At 43.6% G+C, this 21,891-nt stretch overlaps 1 protein-coding gene across 1 annotated transcript in view; it reads right to left on the reverse strand.

The window, feature by feature from the left end:
• The window catches only part of COL20A1 (collagen type XX alpha 1 chain), a 114,741-nt gene that overhangs the window by 50,768 nt on the left and 42,082 nt on the right, over positions 1-21,891 (reverse strand). The window contains exons 17-21 of the mRNA XM_072110908.1: positions 11,733-11,872; positions 11,308-11,440; positions 7,203-7,262; positions 6,111-6,158; positions 2,226-2,364 (exon numbers count right to left, since the gene is read on the reverse strand). Of these exons, the coding sequence (XP_071967009.1) occupies positions 2,226-2,364; positions 6,111-6,158; positions 7,203-7,262; positions 11,308-11,440; positions 11,733-11,872 (520 nt within the window). The remainder of the gene's footprint in view (positions 1-2,225; positions 2,365-6,110; positions 6,159-7,202; positions 7,263-11,307; positions 11,441-11,732; positions 11,873-21,891) is intronic.

Here is a 21,891-nt window from a genome sequence, read left to right on the forward strand (position 1 = left end):
AATTCTTTACAGCAAAGACATTTATCAACTGAGCTTTCTCTTCTGCACATGTGTGGCAGCCACCACAGCAGAATGTGGCATATCTTCACAGAGCCAAATGGTTATAATATTGTAATTGCAATGACTGATCAACTATGTTGCATTTAACAGATGGAAAAAGGTTTCTGCTGCCAAGAAAAGCGAAGTGAAAATACTAGATTAGCCCCAAAGCAGGAGGTGATCACAATCAGCAAGCCACATTCATAGATAACCGAAATAGTCAAGATTGTGAGATGTATATTAGGTAGAATTAGAATATCAAATGGCAAAGTCCAATGTGTGACCTGTGATATGGGGAGTAGTAGCATCAGAACTGTGAATGAGGACATATTTTAATTATCACACTGTGATTGGAGTTGGATAACCGTTCCCCCACCCCAGAGAGGGCAAATGTCAGCCTGGGCTACAGAGGTCTGTGAGATTTGTGCTTCCCAATGCTACATGTTAAACTAATTCCTCCACATAAAGGAGCTTCATGTTATCAGGGCTTTGTAGGATTAAGAGCTGAGCGACATGAAAAGGCCCAGTACATTGCTTTTCCCTTGGACGCTCGCAGCTCACGTTGCCAATTAACTTCATATCCACCAGTAAAAGGGTCTCACATAGGCCAAGAAAATGAGATGAAAAAGTGAAGCGAAGCGAGCTGGAAATGATGGGGAAAGAGGCGCATAGAAGATGAGAGGAGCTTGGAGAATGAAATCTAGGATGGGAAATATATAGGGAATTACAGAGACTTGTTAGTAAGGTGCAGTCATGTTGGGTGTTATAGAGGAGAGAGATTAAGACAGCATAGCCATATGTTACAGGAGATTATGTAGCTCCACCAGAGTGGTTCCTGACTGGGGACAATCACAGCCCTGCATGTATCATTTATAATGAAGTTTTGCATCTTTCTATTAGATTTCTTACTTTAATTACTTACATTTTCAAGATCTCTTCTACCTATCAGTAAACAAGTGATTTTTGGTTTACCTCCAGGGACTAAAAACCTATAGAGAACTGATACTTCTCAGGGGTTTGCTACAATAAAGTCAGTCTAGGCAATCTTTACACATTTAAGCTGTTACTAAGATCCTTAGCCCCAATGCTAAATCAGTGGCATCCCAACTCACCATGTACCTTTCATACTGCTTCCATGTGACCAAGACCCAGGTGTACCTCTTGCTGCCTATAGCTATGCCTACTGCCCACACTGATAGAGCCTTATTTCTGGAACATATAGGGGAACAGAGTTTATAGAGTAAATAAATTATTTTTTATTTCTAATAAACCTTGAGTTTTTAATTGCTAACATTTCCATATGTTAACTGTTAAGAATTCCAATGTTGTTACTAATTAATTAATGGTCCAAACAAAGATCCAAACCTGAACGTCCAGCCAGCCATATTTATTGTAGACTTCACCGGAAAACCAGCAGAGATTATAGCAAAAAATTCTGCCAGATCAGATCTGGCCTACAGGTCCGAACAAACGGAGCCTCTTAGTGGATATATATGCAGGACCACCAGCATGGGGAATTTTAAGACTGATGTCCCAATGTTTCTCTAGGCCTGATCTACAGCATTTTAACTCCAAGCAAGATACATAGTAGAAACTAGTAAGGGAGAAGAGGTTATGATGAGTGTGTGTCTGCGACTGTAAGATACTGAAAGAGTACCGGAGATTTTGAAAATGGAAAGCAAAGAAACATAAAACTATGAGAACATTGATTATTTTTTAGACACTGAAAAAGTATAGCATTAGGGTACATCCAGGTAAAAAAGGGGTCATCTTTCTATGAGCTAATACAGGCAGCAAATTCAGCTGCTTAATAAAGATTCAATCTATTGGGGATGTTTATCTGTGTTTCTATACCAGTGTTATAACATAGAAGCAATAAAATAATCAATTTCTGGCGCACCATGCCATGTGGGTGAGGAAGTGGTGTGAACGAGGCACGGGTGTTCCTGTGTCTGCGAATTCGCGAAAGCCCACAAACATGCACCACTGAATGTTCGCAAGTTTTTAATGCAAAACTACGCCAGGCCTGACCGATTCATCAAGAGGTCTAAGTCTGTTGATGTGTCAGATGCGGCGGGTGGGTGGAACTTTCATACACTGTGTGCACAGAGCATCGGCTATGATAAATGTCCCCCTATTGCTGCAAAGCATGTACCATCAATACATTACACTATTATTACTATTACCTGGTCCATAGGGTCAGCTGGATATTTTCAGCAATTGTATAAATCTTGGAACCCCCTAAAACAAAGGCATCAAGGGATATCCCTCTGATGGAAGAGTATTGCTTTTCATCCAAGCCAAACATGGCCATCATATTGTAACCTGATAGAGAAGATAGTGACATCAATATAAGATATCTATAACATATAAATACACTGCTCAAAAAACAACTTAAACAACACAATCTAATCAACCTACCAGTATTGTCTTTGGAGTATGGGAGGTAACTGCAGGCCACTGAGTAAACCCACGCAAACACGGAGAGAACATGTTGACCTGGATGGGACCCTAAGAGCTGCAAAGCTTTAGTGCTAACCACTGAGCTGGAGTGCTGCCCTGAGTTATGAACTTGATTTTGAATCAATTTCTCCTGCTATTGTGCAAATAGAACAGACAACAGGTAGAAATGGTAGGCAATAAGCAAGACAACCCCTAGGAAGGAGTGGTTCTGTAGGAGGTGATAATTCCTATTCTCAGACAAATTCTCTGTACGCAACCATTTTGGCTATTGTTTCGATCCCATTTGCATTTTATCATGATGTGGTGTTTACACCCCTCAGAAGTTGCACAGACAGTAAAGCTCATTCAGCATGACACATCAATGCAAGCTGTGGCAAGAAGGTTAGCTGTCCCTGTCAGCATAGTGACCAGAGCATGAAGCACATACCAGGAAACAGTGCAGTACACAAGATGATATGGAAGGGGTCGTGCGAAGTTGCGCAGGCGCGGGTGTGCCCGAGAGCTCGTTGATGTCACCGGCTCTCCGGCATTTCAGAATCAGCCGCACGCATGGTCACGTGCACGGTGCGCCGTGCCGTACTCTGGTGTGCCGAATCGGATTTTAATATAAAGTATAAATCAGCAATCAGGGATTTCTTGTATTAATGAAAATATGCTCCGCCACCAGCTCACCATGAGCTGGTGCCATGTTTCTGTGGGTTAGAACTACCACTTTTAAGTAGTAGATTTCCTTTAAGTCTCTTAGAGCAGAACTGTTCAAGTTGTACACCGTGACCAATCAGTGCTCAGCTTTCATTTTCCCACAGCTGGTTATAAAATTAAAGCTGAGCACTGCTACCTCACAAACTTGATGATAAATCTCCCCCATGAGTCTGTTCAAACTCTCATAAACAGCCTGAGGACGTTATGCAGCCCTGACATCCACAAGTCCGAGTTGTGCTTCCAGCCCAGGCCATGCCAGGTCATATTGACAGTGACTGACAGTGACATATTGACAGGCTGGCTGTAGCGCAAAAATTGCAATGCCTGGCAGATCATAAAAGCCCTGATAAATTCTAGTCAGGCTATTTAATTCTTCTTTATACCTGTTTTTCAGAAAGCTGGGTGGTTACTCCATTAGATTCTTGGATCGAAATCATAACAATCATAATACAATATGCACTTTTGTTTCTGCCCCAAGTGGCCAAAAGATTTTTTGTGTGAATCCATTAATAAAAGTTATCTAAAAAGAGACCTGGTCATAGCAATTCCTAAGTACAAAGCTTTCATTTTTAAAGAGGACCTGTCACCCCCAAAAAAATCCCCCCACCAAATATGTTCCCCCTAATCCTGTCCCCAGCCCCTTTATATTTATTACAATTTGTGTGTGCATACTTAGTTTTAATCGATCCGACCTCTTACCAAATAAGGTAATAGCAGTCGGCGTATTCATTAGGGGGCTGGCCTACACACCCCCTCCACACCCCTGTCAGCGGGGACCTGTAAGAATCGCTGGCAGCAGTGCATGTGCTGCGCAATCTCTGCTGGCTCTATGCAATGCGGCTGAAGATTAGCTTATTCACAGAGCTGGTTGAATGTTCGGCCGGCGCTGCGAGTACGCCCCTCTGTGGCCTCTGTCAGCGCGTCGCATCACAAAGAGCCGGCAGCGATTGCACAATGCATGCGCTGCTGCCGGCTATTCTTACAGGTCCCTGACTGACAGGGACATGGAGGGGGTGTGTCGGCCAGCCCCTTCATGAATACGCCCGACTGCCTGGGGACCTGTACGACGATCCGACCTCTTATTTGGTAAGAGGTCGGATCGATTAAAACAACGTTAGCACACACAAATTGTAATAAAAATGTAATAAATATAAGGGGCTGGGGACAGGATTAGGGGGAGCATATTTGGTGGGGGTATTTTTCGGGGATGACAGGTCCTATTTAAAATGCAAAATAAGAAATAAAAACTGCCCTCATAGAATTAAATGTAACCTCCAAAAGTTGTAAAACAAGGGACTCCAAAGCTGAGGGTCTGTTACAGTTGTATCCACTCTCGACAACACTTTATGAACTGAACAAAAAAAATTAATCACTTTATGAACTGAACTGAAAAAAAATTAATCAGAAGAAGAATAGGCTATAAACTACATTCAAATGTAACAAATTCTCAACTGTAAAACTAATTCTCTAAAAAAAAAAAAAAAAAGTAGGAGAACATCTTGTAAATAATGAAATGAAACACTAAGTTTATTACAAAGTTATGAAACCTGATCCAGGATGCCATAGGGTTGTCCTTATAATGGCAGTGGTGCCAAGTGTCATGGGTACATAATAGCATTTTTATCTTGGCAGAGAGGATATATACGTGAGGAACCAAGTAACACAATAGACTTGTGGAGCTAGATGTATGGCATCTATATGTTATATTACATTTATAGTGCGGCTGTTCTTTTTCGGGTCATGTCTGGGCGACCAAATCTCTGTACCCCATGGAGCTCATATCACTAAGGGTTTGTCGAAGTACACACGCCTCAAAATCCTTATATAGCTTTGTGCAAATTAATTGCCCTCATTTTCTGTTGACCCGCCATTGGGCAGATTATATGTGTATTGGAGCCTTGGCTGCTCCAGATTTCTCAAATGGCTTCAGTGCATGTCGCTATTTTCTGGCACAGAACAGATGAAGACAATCCTATTACAGCTGCTGATTGATATTGGGATCTTATGTTGAGACAGATTGAATTGGCTGTAAAGGTAAGAAGTACAAGACTCCTTAGAGTAGTGCCAGAATAAAACCAATGCTTTACTTAGGGATGAAGTTAGTTGAAAATATCCAGAAATATCACCCCTTGAGATATCCTGTGAGGTTGAATGTTTTATGACTTTAAAAATATTGAATGGGAGCAAATAATATTATGAGAGAAGTTATTAGTTTTTCTTGAGCCTTGAATGGTCTGGTCAGAACTATTATCATACTGACTGAAGAGCTGCAGGTATAAGATCTGATGACTCAAACATATACATTAAATTATGGTTTTGTATTTGAAAAAGGGGTTGGCAAATATTTCAATAAATCTCTTCTATCAGACATGTCTCTCATGTACATGTACCTGTGTCTTTGCTTCCTATACCTATACACAGCTGCTGTCTCTGCCTCTGCTTAAGGTCGTCCATGTGATGTCACCCACTCGTCTCACAGTCCATCCATACTTACAGAGACAGCGAGGGGGAGGGAGCAGCATGGGTTATACTCTACTGCTGCAGGCTCCACCTATTCAGCAGAACTCAGAGTTGTAAAGAAAGACGCATAGAAGGTCTTCACATAGCACGAAAGTAAGTAGCTGGACTGCTTAATCACTTGATGAACATTCAGGGATTATCTACATGAAAAAGAGTGGCCAAAAGCTTTAGGTTCCAAATTAAAATTGAGACTGTTTTCCTGCTTTCCTGTTTCACACAGAGGAGCATGAAATACTGTTTAGACCTGACCCACAAATATCTAGGGCACCTTAGTAATTGCCACTTTGCAATACCATATATATACAGAATGAGAAGTTATAAAAGTATCCTATTGCAATTGACATATGAGTATAATCTGGTTTAACCTGAATACTGCAGGTTCTTACCATGCAATGCTTTATTGATTTCTTTGCCTTCAATCAGTGGGCACAAACCTGTAGGATACAAGGATACAATAAAGAAATTCAACATTTAATTTATGAAGGCTCAGAGGTCATCTACACCACTAGTGCCTTAGGTTGCACTTGTCCCAGTAGTGTAGATGGTTTGTTTTGGCTAGAAGAAGTTTTCACCCTCCAAAAATAACAATCGCCTTGTGAACAAATAAATTCCATGAATATGACCTTAACAAATCTGTATGGTATACCTAAATACTGTCAGAAAGACTACAAATTATAAAGGTGGTGGCCGTAAATGGTATTGCGGCTCTTTATATAATTGGTTTAGGTATCATTTAATTTAAGCTTCTAGTGCTCACAAGTGGTATTACAGATTTTTTATTTGCATTTTGTGAAACAGCATCCAATGCAGGCTTTCCTTTAATGTATGCACCTACAACTTTTCCATTGTATATCTTAAACAAATAGGGAAAGAAATTATGAGAAAGCAGCTTTACCCTACAAAATGAAAAGCACCTGGTGGCCACAGGTTGAATTGCAACTGTTTTTGCAAATGTAGAAACAAGTACAAAGGGCAAGATTCCCCATTACAAAACAATTTGGATATTAGAGGGTTCATCAATGAAATGGCTCCTTGGTAAATTAAGTGAAAACTCTTTAAATGCTTAATCCTCTCCTATCTCTTCTGCTTTGGGGTTACAAATGGAATATTGTATGGGTGTTTGTATCAAATCTACAGGAAACAGACACAAGATGCAATTTATTCAATGGTAATTATTCATATCCGGTATCATGATGAGCTGTTTTTATTTTTCTCTGCTTGCTTCCATTTCACTTCTGGGGAATGAATAACTTTTCTAAATTGTAATCAAATTGTCATTTGTGTTCCAGTAAATCCATCATAACCCTAGACATAAACCGAGGAATTTTAATGTGGAATTACCAGAAACGATTAAATTGAAATTACAATTTAATTTTTATTACAATATTTATTTTTCATTTATTTCTACTTATTTATTTCTATAATTTTTTTCTAAAATGTAATTTATGATTTACACAATGAGGGACTGGATTACTCACTGTCTGTATGGCTCTGTGTAAAGCCACCACGGGCCACAGGCATCTTCCTGAGATTGTCTCCTGCACCAAAAATAGTGGAAGATTATAATTTTTCCTGTGCAGCTGGAACCATATACAGGCGGTCCCCTACTTAAGAACACTCGACTTACATACGACCCCTAGTTACAAACAGACCACTGGATATTGGTAATTTATTGTACTTTAGTCCTAGGCTACAATGATGAGCTATAACAGTTATCAGATGTGTCTGTAATGAAGCTTTATTGTTATTCCTGATTCTTATGACAACCCAACATTTTTAAAATCCAATTGTCACAGAGACCAAAAAAAGTTCTGTCTGGGATTACAATGATAAAATATACAGTTCTGACTTACATACAAATTCAACTTAAGAACAAACCTACAGACCCTATCTTGTATGTAACCCGGGGACTGCCTGTAGTACACATTGGCCCACATTTATTAAAGTGTTTTCTGTCTGACTTTGCACTGAAAAGAATGTGCAAACTGCATGTACATGTATTTATGAAGTGGCTGCACCATTTCGGTGTCATGGCTGCACTATGACCGATGAGACAGAAAAAATGTGCACCTAAACGGGCTTCTACTGCTTGTGTTAATGCTCCCCATTTATAACGGAAGTGCACCAAAAAAATAAAATAAAAAGTGCCCACTTCCAGAGCAGTGTCAGGAGCACCAGATGAATGAAGACCGTGCACCAGTTTTGATTTATCTGGTGTACTCTGCATACTCCAGAGGCAAACTGCACATAGTACAGACTGCACTAGTTTGATAAATGTGGGCAAATGGTTTAAGGTTTCGCACCACCATATTCCTGATCACCTTGGACAATTCTTACAGGAAATCTACCATCCTTCCTGTGTAACAGTTTGGAAAGCCAGATCTCAGAGGGTCTAGGGTAGCCCCTCAGGCTTATTAGCATATTTTTAAAAGTTGACTTTAAAAACAAAGCGGCGGAGGTGTAGCGGCTCTGGGGCCACTGTGACTTTGGAGGGCCCACTCCCAAGATTTCAGCTCTATCTATGTCCCTAGGATGAAGAGTTGAATACTGTATCTGTAGTACCCTCCAAACATCCTGCACTGATACATGGAAGCTGCCTGTATGTTCTGTGCATGCCGCTTCCATGCTCTGCGGCTTCCTGCTCTATTCTCCTACACTATAGGCTCTCTTGGATATATACGACACACAAGCATGCCACTGGAAGAAGGCGTAACAAATATAAGAAAATTACACAGTCGCAGTGACTGAATCTATGAGTAACTTTCCTTGGTTTATCCTGCTTGATTTTGATTTGATTTTCTATTTCCTTAGATCCAACATGAGGCCCAGGAGCCTCATGGAATTTGAAAATCAATTTGTACCTTTTAAAAGAAGGATCACTTTTGGGGCAGGGTACATTACACATTTTCATTTGGGCCTAGGAGCTTCAGCGTAATTTGTCTACATATACGGATAAGGACCCTGCTTTTCTATTGGACCTACTGAGAAGGGGCCCGTAAGACTTGATCGTTCCTCCCTCATTGAAATGAGGAAATTCAGCAACCAGCTTCAGGTTGAAATTAAGAGAAGGTTAAACCAACTGTTACGCTGTTGGGCTGGTGGTAGTCAAAGATATAATAGGAGGTAGCAGGACAGATGAGAGTTCATCATTGGTAGAATTTCATTTGCTGGAGACCAATTACTTCCTATTAATCACACTGATAATTAACGACAGTGTTAATTCAAAGAATGAAAGGCTTGTGTTCCAGCTGCTGCAACTAAAAGCACAAGATCAAACTCAGTAGGAAACATCATTGCAGCAATTATCCCTCATTTTGTTGCCATGCAGTGAGTACAGAAAATATTCAGACCCCTTTAAAGTTTTTACTCTTTGTTTCTTTGAAGCCAACTGGTAAAATCAAAAAAGTTTTTTTTTTTTTGCTCATTTATGTACACTCTGCACCACATCGTGACAGAAAAAAACTGAAATGTAGATATTTTTACTAATTTATTAATAAAGAAAAACTGAAATATCACATGGTCATAAGCATTCAGTCACTTTGCTGAGCATTGACTAGAAGCACCTTTTGAGCTAGTGCAGCCATGAGTCTTCTTGGGAATGATTTGGGGATCCGCTGTCATCCTTCCTTGCAGAACATCGGCAGCTTCCTCTGGTTGGATGGTGAACGTTGGTGGACAGCCATTTTCTCTCCACAGATGCTCAATTGGGTTTAGGTCAGGGCTCTGGTTGTGCCAGTCAAGAATGGTCACAGAGTTGTTCTGAAGCCACTACTTTGTTATTTTAGCTGTGTGTTTAGGGTCATTGTCTTGTTGTAAGGTGAACCTTTGGCCCAGTCTGAGGTCCAGAGCACTCTGGAAGAGCTTTTCATCCAGGATATCTTTGAACTTGGCTGCATCCATCTTTCCTTTAATTGCAACCACTCGTCCTATACCTGCAGCTAAAAAACACCCCCATAGCATGATGCTGCGACCACCATGCTTTACTGTTGAGATTGTACTTGGCAGGTGATAAGCAGGGCCTGGTATACACATATACCGCTTAGAATTAACACCAAAAAGTTCAATCTTCGTCTCATCAGACCAGAGAATCTTATTTGTCATAGTGTGGGAGTCCTTCATGTGTTTTTTTTACAAAATGTATGCAGCTTTCATATGTCTTGTACTGTGGAGAGGCTTCATTTCGCACACTCTGCCATACAGCCCCAATTGGTGGAGGGCTGCAGTGATAGTTGACTTTGTGAAACTTCCTCCCATCTCCTTACTGCATCTCTGGAGCTCAGCCAAAGTTATCTTGGATTTTTTCTTCTCCAATGATTGCTTAGTTTGACTGAACAGCCAGGTCGAGGAAAAGCTGTTGACCAAAACTTCTTCCATTTAAGGATTATGGAGGCCACTGTACTCTTAGGAACCTTGAGTGCGGCAGAAATTCTTTTATAACCTTGGCCAGATCTATGCCTTGCCAAAATTCTGTCTGAACTCCTTTGACCTCATGTGCACGTGTGCTTACACATGCACTGTAAGCGGTGAGGTCTTATATAGACAGGTGTGTGCCTTTCCTTATCAAGTTCAATCAGTTTAATTAAAAAAAGCAATAATGACTCGAACCATCTTAAAGAGGATCAGAAAAAAATTGACAGCATGTTAAATACGAGTGTAACAGCTCAGGGTCTGAATACTTATGACCATGTGATACTTCAGTTTGTCTTGTTTAGTAAATTATCAAAAATATCTAAAATATAGATAAAAAATGTCTGCCAAGCTGGGGTGCAGTTTTTTTATCTTAACAATTAGCTGCAATGAAACAAAAAGTAACAAATTTAAAGAGTTCTGAATACTGCCCATAACTCTACAGAAAGAGAATGAAAGAGAGATACAGAAAACCACTTTAAACCTTTATGACACAACCTCCCTCTTTACCAGAGAGAAGACTTCAACCATATACATTAGTATTAAAGGGAACCTGTCACCAGGAGAGCCATTTTTAGAACTCCCCCAGTCCCCACAGAACATAGTATATACACTGCCAAAGTGTTTTTGTATTAAAAATTGGTTTTACAGAAAAAAAGATATGTTATATTGTACCTTTCATTAGCATCTGCTGTGTGATTAGGCAGTTGCCAAATGGGAGGGGCTGGAAAGGAGCAGTTCCCCCCACCCTTGGGGAACAGCTACTCCATGTTACCTTTTCTAATATATGAAAACACCCATCACTTGGCTTAGCGACGCCCCCTGCTCCTCTACAGCCAATCCCAAGTGTGGGGAGTTGTTCATATATTTGAAAAGGTCACATGTTTTCCAAGGGTGGGGGGAACTGCTCCTTTCCAGCCCCTCCCATTAGGCAACTGCCTAGTCACACAACAGATGCTAATGAAAGGTACAATATAACATATCTTTTTTTCTGTAAAACCTATTTTTTTTATACAAAAACACTTTGGCAGCGTATGTACTATGCTCTGTGAGGACTGGGGGAGTGCTAAAAATGGGTCTCCTGGTGACAGGTTCCCTTTAATACTGACCATAAGACCACTTTTCAGATAATGGTCTCAAGTTCCCCAGTGGATGGATAATGCAGAAATATTTTACCTGTAGTGTAGCGAACTGAAGAAGCATCGCTCTGGGATCCATCCATGTAGCGTGCAGATATTGACACCTGGTATTCTGTACTATACTCCATATCATACAGTACAGCTGTATTTTCACTGCCAGGGGTGGACATCTGGGAAACAGGAAGGACTACATTTAGCATGCAATGATTTATCTGCACTGTTCTGCACTGTGTAGAAGCAGAAGAAGGAAAATAATGAAAGAAAAGAAGTAATGGAAGTAATGGAGGAAGAGGAAACATGAGACCAACAGGGACCAAAATATCCTATTAATTATAATGGGATCCATTGGGCTTATATTACTATCTGTTATTTTGATAGCTAAAAACTCCCTCATGCAGGACTATTTTGCTGTTAACCATTTGACTATTTGAAAAATCTTAGATAAATACATTCAATTGAAACCTGGTTTAGTCGTCCTCCACTTAGCGGAATCCACTTGAGGAGATAAGAAGCCACATCATCTGCTCCAGGATCCCATGAAACTGTTGCTTTGTCTCCAGAAAGATCTACCACTTTTACACCAATAGGAGGCATAACTTTTACTGCAAAAGACCACAATGTCAACAGCTTTCTCTTTAATTGCAAAGATGTATCATTCTTGAATGCAATGCATGTATAACCTGACTACCAGCAGAATACTGAGTATACAGTATAATACTGACTTCAAATTATTAAGGTTTGGGTCATACTCTAACTTTAAAAAAAAGACTCTAAAAAGTATCTAAAGTGTAAAAGAGTTATTTTTGGTTCAAGAATACAGTTAATCTCTCCCAGTGACTCCAACAGCAGAATAGTGAGTGGATTGAGGAGCAGGAGGGATCTGGCCAATATGTGATGTCGGCTTTCCTGACTGAAATTGTCCCTAAGCCAGGAGTAGACCCTTCTCTTGATGTTTTGACAGAGATGATCAGGGAAGAGGAATATGCAAATATGTTATCCATGGTTGGAAAAGGAAAACATTGTCTATTTGCAGACCCTTAAACACCAAGCATAACATACCAGAAGCCTAATTACATCACATTGGATTAAGGCAAACCAGTATATCTATTTCAGAAGGAAAGATTCGCAACCGTAGAGAGCGCTGTTTCAACCTGGTTGGGTCTCCTCAGTACAGAGTAGGGAACTGGTTTGTCTGAGCGAGAGGCTACTGATGGAAGTAAGGATCAGGAAGTAAGATTTCTCCTTAGGGAGAGTTTGCCAGTTAAGTCTGCCTTGTAGGCATGTAAGAATTAGAGCCGTTTATGTTCCACCAGGGGATTCTGGCAAATATGCAAATACATTTTCCAGGATGCAAAAAGGAAAACAATGTCTTTTTGCTACCTTATTACAAAATAGAAAAAAATGGAGGGGGCCGGGACAGTGCGCTTGTAACCGAACAGAAATCTCCAAGTATAGTGATTAACACAATTTTATTGGTAGCAGTGATATCCAGTGGTAACGCGTTTCGGGGAGACCCCTTCGTCAGACCAAAAATGGAAATGCTGAGTGGGAACTCAGAAAGGGAGCGCTGAGAGGGAGCTCAGGCGGTCAGCTGCTGTGAGCTGCTGTGTGCTTTTTTGCTACCTTGAAAGGCAGCCCCCAAAGGGGGTTTGCCCATGAAAGAAATTTCTCAAATTTCAATCCCCTAGTGATGATAACACAATAAAGATAAGGATTTTTTAATCCTTTACACTTTTACTCAGTTTTATTGCTGTCATGAGATGCATATTACACATATTACACTCTAAAGCTGTTGCTATATGTCAGCTACACACACACTATCAGATCTGATGTGCCTCCCCCTACCTAGGTAAGGAACTTATCTGCCCGTAGCTTATAGTTCTCCTCACGCTGTGTACATGCAGGCAGGAAGTCAGTGTCTGTATCAGTGAGATCTCCGTCCTGGAATGTAAGGGAAGGGGCACCTGCAGGGAGCACAGCAGTCAGACAGAAAAGTAAAATGGCTGCCAACCCTAAAGTCAGAAGATACAGGGTCGGAAACCAGGGGAAACTGAAATTGGGTAAACCAGGACTGATAGAGAAAGGTTGGACTGTGAAATCTGTGAAATGCTGTATTTTTGTTAATAACAGTGAATTAGAGAATGTATAATTTTGTTATCCTGAGTACATTTAAGAAACTTGTCTTTGTGGGAATATCACTTTAAAAAACCAAGCATGACTTTCAAGAAGCCTAATGACATGATGTGGGATTAAGCTAAACTAGTATATATATTCCAGAAGGAACAGATTCCCACACTGGAAAACATATTTGGATATTTCCCAAAATCCCGTAATGGAGCATTAGTGTCTACAGGTCTCCACAAGCCTATGAGGCATCCTTAACAGACAAACTCTCCAAAAGGAGACCTCTTACTTTCAAGGAAGAGGAAGTGAGCCTGATGATTGAAGGGCTTGCCCTCAAGAAATCATCAAGTCCGTATGGCTTAACATTCCAGTTTTATAAGACCTTTAAATACACCCTGGTTCCCCTCTTGACTGAAGTATTAAACCAGTGTATTTACGCTTGTACTGCTGAAGTTAATGAAGAGGTCTACCCCGATCATCGTGTCAAAGGGTAAGGACCTATCTTGTATTGAGAACTGGTGACCCATAGCAATTCTCAATGCAGATAGAAAGGTTTTGGCAAATGTGCTTTTTAACCCTTTTCCTGCCAAGGATATATCCTCTCTTCAGAGGAATAGAACTCTGGACCTGTGGCATGTGGAATCACCTCTTTCATAGGAATCCAACATTTTGTTTCTGGGCTCTATGAAACCTGACCTATTCATGTTTAAACTGAGAATTTGGGGTGTGATTTTTACATATTGAAATCACTCCCAGCGGAATTTTAACAGTCTCTGGTTCTCTGGCACCCAGAAACACAATGGCTGAAAAAGTGTGATTTTAGGTGCCACAGCTCCAAAATTATAACCCTCTTAAAAGTGCATCCCCCAGATTATTAGCCAGCAGGCTGAAGGGAGAATTTGGTAGAGGCTACACAGAGGAGCTGTTCACACATTACAGATAAATGTTAACTAATGTTCATGTTAGCTCCAAAATTATAACCCTCTTAAAAGTGCATCCCCCAGATTATTAGCCAGCAGGCTGAAGGGAGAATTTGGTAGAGGCTACACAGAGGAGCTGTTCACTAGAGATGAGCGAGCACTAAAATGCTCGGGTACTCGTTATTCGAGACGAACTTTTCCCGATGCTCGAGTGCTCGTTTCGAGTAACGAGCCCCATTGAAGTCAATGGGAGACTCGAGCATTTTTCAAGGGGACCAAGGCTCTGCACAGGGAAGCTTGGCCAAACACCTGGGAACCTCAGAAAAGGATGGAAACACCACGGAAATGGACAGGAAACAGCAGGGGCAGCATGCATGGATGCCTCTGAGGCTGCTTAAATGCACCATTATGCCAAAATTATGGCCAACAGCATGGCCATGACAGAGTGACAGAATGAAGCTAGATAGCATCTAAAACATCCAATAATTGACCCTGACACTATAGGGGACGGCATGCAGAGGCAGCGGCAGCAGCGGAAGGCTAGAGAGTGGCATGGCGACATACCCTAAATGGACTCAGGCTTCAAACCAATGGGTAGCAGAGAGGAACCAAAGGAGGTGAGCAAGAAGCGCTCAAATAATATTGGTACATGATAAAAGTTTGCCAGTATATTTTGTGGATTACACAGCAGGGTGGCGACAAAGTTAACATGGAAGCCATGAAAACAATCCAAAATTCTGCCTGACACAGCTCGTTTGATAAGGGGACGATGTATGGAGGCAGTGAACTAGTAGTAGATTAAAGGTGCTGCAGTTAAAACTATGTTAGTTGGTTCTTGGCATGGAGCTGGCGCTCCGCTGCCAGGCGAGCTTTCGCCAATCCAAGCCCCTGTCTCTAGGCTACTCCCCAAACAGCACTTCTAAGAACCTTTCGGATAAGATCAAGTGTAGTAGCGTTCTTATAAGTTTGGGATATGGCGGGTGAGGGGAATGTAAACATCTGCGCAAGAAGCGCTGAAATAATATCCGTAAATGAAAAAAGTTTTCCAGTATATTTTGTGGCTTACACAGCAGGGTGGCGACAAAGTTAACAAGTTTGATGTGGAATGCCCTGCAATAGCTCTTGGGCGGTGTGCCTTTTATCACCTAGGCTCAGCAGTTTGAGCACCGCCTGCTGTCGCTAAGCAACGGCACTGCTGCTGTGCCTAGAGCTACCGACTGATGGCGCCATGCCCACGGATGGTAATTCGGAGGAGGAGGAGGTGGAGGAGGGGTGGGAGGATTTGGAGGTATAGTAGGCCTTTGAGACCTGGACCGAGGTAGGCCCCGCAATCCTCTGCGTCGGCAGTATATGACCAGCCCCAGGGTCAGACTCGGTCCCAGCCTGCACCAAGTTAAGTGTAGTAGCGTTCTTATAAGTTTGGGATATGGCGGGTGAGGGGAATGTAAACAGATGCGCAAGAAGCGCATGATGCGCATGGAGCTGGCGCTCCGCTGCTAGGCGAGCTTTCGCCAATCCAAGCCCCTGTCTCTAGGCTACTCCCCAAACAGCACTTCTAAGAACCTTTTGTATAAGATCAAGTGTAGTAGCGTTCTTATAAGTTTAGGATATGGCGGGTGAGGGGAATGTAAACAGATGCGCAAGAAGCGCTGAAATAATATCCGTAAATGGTAAAAGTTTGCCAGTGTATTTTGTGGATAACACAGCAGGGTGGCGACAAAGTTAACAACTTTGATGTGGAATCCATGAAAACAACCCAAATTTCGGCCTGACAAACCTCGTTTGATAAAGGGACGATGTATGGAGGCAGCTATATGGACGACTTTTGGAGGTAGCAATGGAGACAACGTGTGGAGGCTGCTATGGAGACAATTCAATTTGGATAGTGCCTGTATGTGGCAGTCCAAAAAATGTTTCAAACCAGAGGAGCAGGTAGGTGGCCCTCCAGAAAAATGGAATAGATTGAGTGCCTGTATGTGGCAGTCCAAAAAATTTTTCAAACCAGAGGAGCAGGTAGGTGGCCCTCCAGAAAAATGGAATAGATTGAGTGCCTGTATGTGGCAGTCCAAAAAAGTTTTCAAACCAGAGGAGCAGGTAGGTGGCCCTCCAGAAAAATGGAATAGATTGAGTGCCTGTATGTGGCAGTCCAAAAAAGTTTTTAAACCAGAGGAGCAGGTAGGTGGCCCTCCAGAAAAATGGAATAGATTGAGTGCCTGTATGTGGCAGTCCAAAAAAGTTTTTAAACCAGAGGAGCAGGTAGGTGGCCCTCCAGAAAAATGGAATAGATTGAGTGCCTGTATGTGGCAGTCCCAAAAAATTGTTTAAAACAGAGGACCGGAAAGGTGGCCCTCCAGAAAAATTGAATAGATTGAGTGCCTGTATGTGGCACTCCCAAAAATTGTTTAAAACAGAGGACCGTGTCGGTGGCCCTCCAGAAAAATTAAATGCATAAAGTACTATACCTAGAGCCAGTGGGCCCTGTCAAAAAACAGCCAGTTTCCTCTGCTTTACTGTAGAAAGAGGAGGAGAAGGAGGAAAATGAGGAGGAGGAGGAGTGGATAAATTATTCAGGTTGAGCTTCCTTCACCTGCTGGAGATTTGAAATTAGGAGAAATCCATGCTTTATTCATCTTGATAAGCGTCAGCCTGTCAGCGCTGTCAGTCGACAGGCGTGTACGCTTATCGGTGATGATGCCACCAGCTGCACTGAAAACCCGCTCGGACAAGACGCTAGCGGCAGGGCAGGCAAGAACCTCCAAGGCGTAGAGCGCCAGTTCGTGCCACATGTCCAGCTTTGAAACCCAGTAGTTGTAGGGAGCTGTGTGATCATTTAGGACGATGGTATGGTCAGCTACGTACTCCCTCACCATCTTTCTGTAAAGATCAGCCCTACTCTGCCGAGACTGGGGACAGGTGACAGTGTCTTGCTGGGGTGACATAAAGCTGGCAAAAGCCTTGTAAAGCGTACCCTTGCCAGTGCTGGACAAGCTGCCTGCTCGCCTACTCTCCCTCGCTACTTGTCCCGCAGAACTACGCACTCTGCCGCTAGCGCTGTCAGAAGGGAAATACTGTTTCAGCTTGTGCACCAGGGCCTGCTGGTATTCATGCATTCTCACACTCCTTTCCTCTCCAGGGATGAGAGTGGAAAGATTTTGCTTGTACCGTGGGTCCAGGAGAGTGAACACCCAGTAATCGGTGCTGGAATAAATTCTTTGAACGCGAGGGTCACGGGATAGGCAGCCTAGCATGAAATCTGCCATATGCGCCAGAGTACCAACGCGTAAGAATTCACTCCCCTCACTGGCCTGACTGTCCATTTCCTCCTCCTCCAACTCCTCCAACTCCTCTTCTTCTGCCCATACACGCTCAACAGTGTAGGACTCAACAATGGTCCCCTCTTGTGTCTCGCCAACATTCTCCTCCTCTTCCTCCTCATCCTCCTCCACCTCCACCTCCTCCGATATGCGCTGAGAAACAGACCTAAGGGTGCTTTGGCTATCAACAAGGGAATCTTCTTCCCCTGTCTCTTGTGAGGAGAGCAAAGCTTCCGACTTCATGCTGACCAGAGAGTTTTTCAACAGGCCAAGCAGCGGGATGGTGAGGCTGATGATGGCGGCATCGCCACTGACCATCTGTGTTGACTCCTCAAAGTTACTCAGCACCTGACAGATATCAGACATCCACGTCCACTCCTCATTGTAGACTTGAGGAAGCTGACTGACCTGACTACCAGTTCTGGTGGAAGTTGACATCTGGCAGTCTACAATCGCTCGGCGCTGCTGGTAAACTCTGGATAACATGGTCAGTGTTGAATTCCACCTCGTGGGCACGTCGCACAACAGTCGGTGAGCGGGCAGTTGGAGGCGGCGCTGCGCTGCCCTGAGAGTGGCAGCATCTGTGCTGGACTTCCTGAAATGCGCACAGATGCGGCGCACCTTCGTGAGCAAATCAGACAGATTGGGGTATGTCTTGAGGAAACGCTGAACTATCAGATTTAACACATGGGCCAGGCATGGCACATGTGTCAGTCTGCCGAGTTGCAGAGCCGCCACCAGGTTACGGCCGTTGTCACACACAACCATGCCTGGCTTCAGGTTCAGCGGTGCCAGCCACAGATCAGTCTGCGCCGTGATGCCCTGTAATAGTTCTTGGGCGGTGTGCCTTTTATCGCCTAGGCTCAGCAGTTTGAGCACCGCCTGCTGTCGCTTAGCGACGGCACTGCTGCTGTGCCTAGAGCTACCGACTGATGGCGCCATGCCCACGGATGGTCGTTCGGAGGAGGAGGTGGAGGAGGGGTGGGAGGAGGAGGAGGCATAGTAGGCCTCAAACACCTGGACCGAGGTAGGCCCCGCAATCCTCGGCGTCGGCAGTATATGACCAGCCGCAGGGTCACACTCGGTCCCAGCCTCCACCAAGTTAACCCAATGTGCCGTCAGAGATATATAGTGGCCCTGCCCGGCAGCACTCGTCCACGTGTCCGTGGTCAGGTGGACCTTGTCAGAAACGGCGTTGGTCAGGGCACGGATTATGTTGTCTGACACGTGCTGGTGCAGGGCTGGGACGGCACATCGGGAAAAGTAGTGGCGGCTGGGGACCGAATACCGAGGGGCGGCCGCCGCCATGAGGCTGCGAAAGGCCTCGGTCTCTACTAGCCTATAGGGCAGCATCTCCAGGCTTAGCAATCTGGAGATGTGCACATTAAGGGCTTGGGCGTGCGGGTGGGTTGCACTATATTTGCGTTTCCGCTCCAGCGTCTGGGGTATGGAGAGCTGAACGCTGGTGGATGCTGTGGAGGATCGTGGAGGTGACGATGGGGTTTTTGTGGCAGGGTCCTGGGCAGGGGGCTGACTATCAGCTGACACAGGGGAAGGAGCAGTGGTGTGCACGGCCAGAGGTGAACGCGCTTGTTGCCACTGAGTGGGGTGTTTAGCATTCATATGCCTGCGCATACTGGTGGTAGTTAAGCTAGTAGTGGTGGAACCCCTGCTGATCCTGGTTTGGCAAATGTGGCACACCACAGTCTGTCGGTCATCCGGTGTTTCCTTAAAGAACCTCCAGACTTCTGAAAATCTAGCCCTCGCCGCAGGAGCCCTCGCCACGGGAGCTTCACTAGTTGACACATTTGGCGCTGATGCACCAGCTCTGGCCCTGCCTCTCCGTCTGGCCCCACCACTGCCTCTTCCAACCTGTTCTGGTCGAGGACTCTCCTCCGTCTCAGAAGCACTGTGTTCACCCGGCCTCTCAACCCAGCTTGGGTCTGTCACCTCATCATCCTCCGATCCCTCAGTCTGCTCCCCCCTCGGACTTCCTGCCCTGACAACAACTTCCCCACTGTCTGACAACCGTGTCTCCTCATCGTCGGACACCTCTTTACACACTTCTTCCACTACGTCAACAAGGTCATCATCACCCACAGACTGCGACTGGTGGAAAACCTGGGCATCGGAAAATTGCTCATCAGCAACCGGACAAGTGGTTTGTGACTGTGGGAAGGGTCCAGAAAACAGTTCCTCAGAGTATGCCGGTTCAAATCGCAAATTTTGCTGGGAGGGGGCAGACTGGGGGGGAGGAGGCTGAGGTGCAGGAGCTGGAGGAGTGCCGATTTCGGTGACATGGGTGGACTGCGTGGAAGACTGACTGGTGGACAAATTGCTCGAAGCATTGTCGGCAATCCACGACATCACCTGTTCGCACTGTTCTGGCCTCAACAGTGCTCTACCACGATTCCCAGTAACTTCAGACATGAACCTAGGGAGTGTAGCTCTGCGGCGTTCCCCTGCTCCCTCATAAGCAGGTGGTGTCTCACCCCGCCCAGGACCACGGCCTCTGACCCCTGCAGTAGTTGGACGCCCACGTCCCCGCCCTCGTCCTCTACCCCTAGCCCTCGGGTTAAACATTTTGAAAATGAGAGTTATAACTTGTATTTTTTTTTTACCTTTTTTTTGTTTTTTTTTGTTTTTTTTTTGTGTTTTTTAGTTTTTAAAACCAAACTATGCTATCCTATTGCTATGGCTATTTTCTAGCCAAGTATTACAGCACACTACTATCCCAGATGAGATGACGCTGAGTTATGAAAAAAATAAACGTAAAATAAAAAAGGAAATGGCAGACTGTGCCTAATTGAAATACAACCCCGGGCCCTAATAAATTTTCCCACTTCGGTCTTTGCGATGGATATGTGCGTCACTAAAACACAGTGGTCGCAAGTCTGACTCCAAATTGCTCCCAATTTGATAGTAGATGCACTGCAGCAAGTACAGCCACCAGCAGATCAACCAGAAATCAAATATATATAACGCTACTGTAGGCGTAATTAAGACGTTTGTATTCTCCTATGGCTATTTTCTAGCCAAGTATTACAGCACACTACTATGCCAGATGAGATGACGCTGAGTTATGAAAAAAATAAACGTAAAATAAAAAGAAACTGGCAGACTGTGCCTAATTGAAATACAACCCCGGGCCCTAATAAATTTTCCCACTTCGGTCTTTGCGATGGATATGTGCGTCACTAAAACACAGTGGTCGCAAGTCTGACTCCAAATTGCTCCCAATTTGATAGTAGATGCACTGCAGCAAGTACAGCCACCAGCAGATCAACCAGAAATCAAATATATATAACGCTACTGTAGGCGTAATTAAGACGTTTGTATTCTCCTATGGCTATTTTCTAGCCAAGTATTACAGCACACTACTATGCCAGATGAGATGACGCTGAGTTATGAAAAAAATAAACGTAAAATAAAAAGAAACTGGCAGACTGTGCCTAATTGAAATACAACCCCGGGCCCTAATAAATTTTCCCACTTCGGTCTTTGCGATGGATATGTGCGTCACTAAAACACAGTGGTCGCAAGTCTGACTCCAAATTGCTCCCAATTTGATAGTAGATGCACTGCAGCAAGTACAGCCACCAGCAGATCAACCAGAAATCAAATATATATAACGCTACTGCAGGCGTAATTAAGACGTTTGTATTCTCCTATGGCTATTTTCTAGCCAAGTATTACAGCACACTACTATGCCAGATGAGATGATGCTGAGTTATGAAAAAAATAAACGTAAAATAAAAAGAAACTGGCAGACTGTGCCTAATTGAAATACAACCCCGGGCCCTAATAAATTTTCCCACTTCGGTCTTTGCGATGGATATGTGCGTCACTAAAACACAGTGGTCGCAAGTCTGACTCCAAATTGCTCCCAATTTGATAGTAGATGCACTGCAGCAAGTACAGCCACCAGCAGATCAACCAGAAATCAAATATATATAACGCTACTGCAGGCGTAATTAAGACGTTTGTATTCTCCTATGGCTATTTTCTAGCCAAGTATTACAGCACACTACTATGCCAGATGAGATGACGCTGAGTTATGAAAAAAATAAACGTAAAATAAAAAGAAACTGGCAGACTGTGCCTAATTGAAATACAACCCCGGGCCCTAATAAATTTTCCCACTTCGGTCTTTGCGATGGATATGTGCGTCACTAAAACACAGTGGTCGCAAGTCTGACTCCAAATTGCTCCCAATTTGATAGTAGATGCACTGCAGCAAGTACAGCCACCAGCAGATCAACC

The sequence above is a fragment of the Engystomops pustulosus genome, chromosome 6 (genome assembly GCF_040894005.1).
Source record: "Engystomops pustulosus chromosome 6, aEngPut4.maternal, whole genome shotgun sequence".
NCBI classification, from domain to species: Eukaryota; Metazoa; Chordata; class Amphibia; order Anura; family Leptodactylidae; genus Engystomops; species Engystomops pustulosus.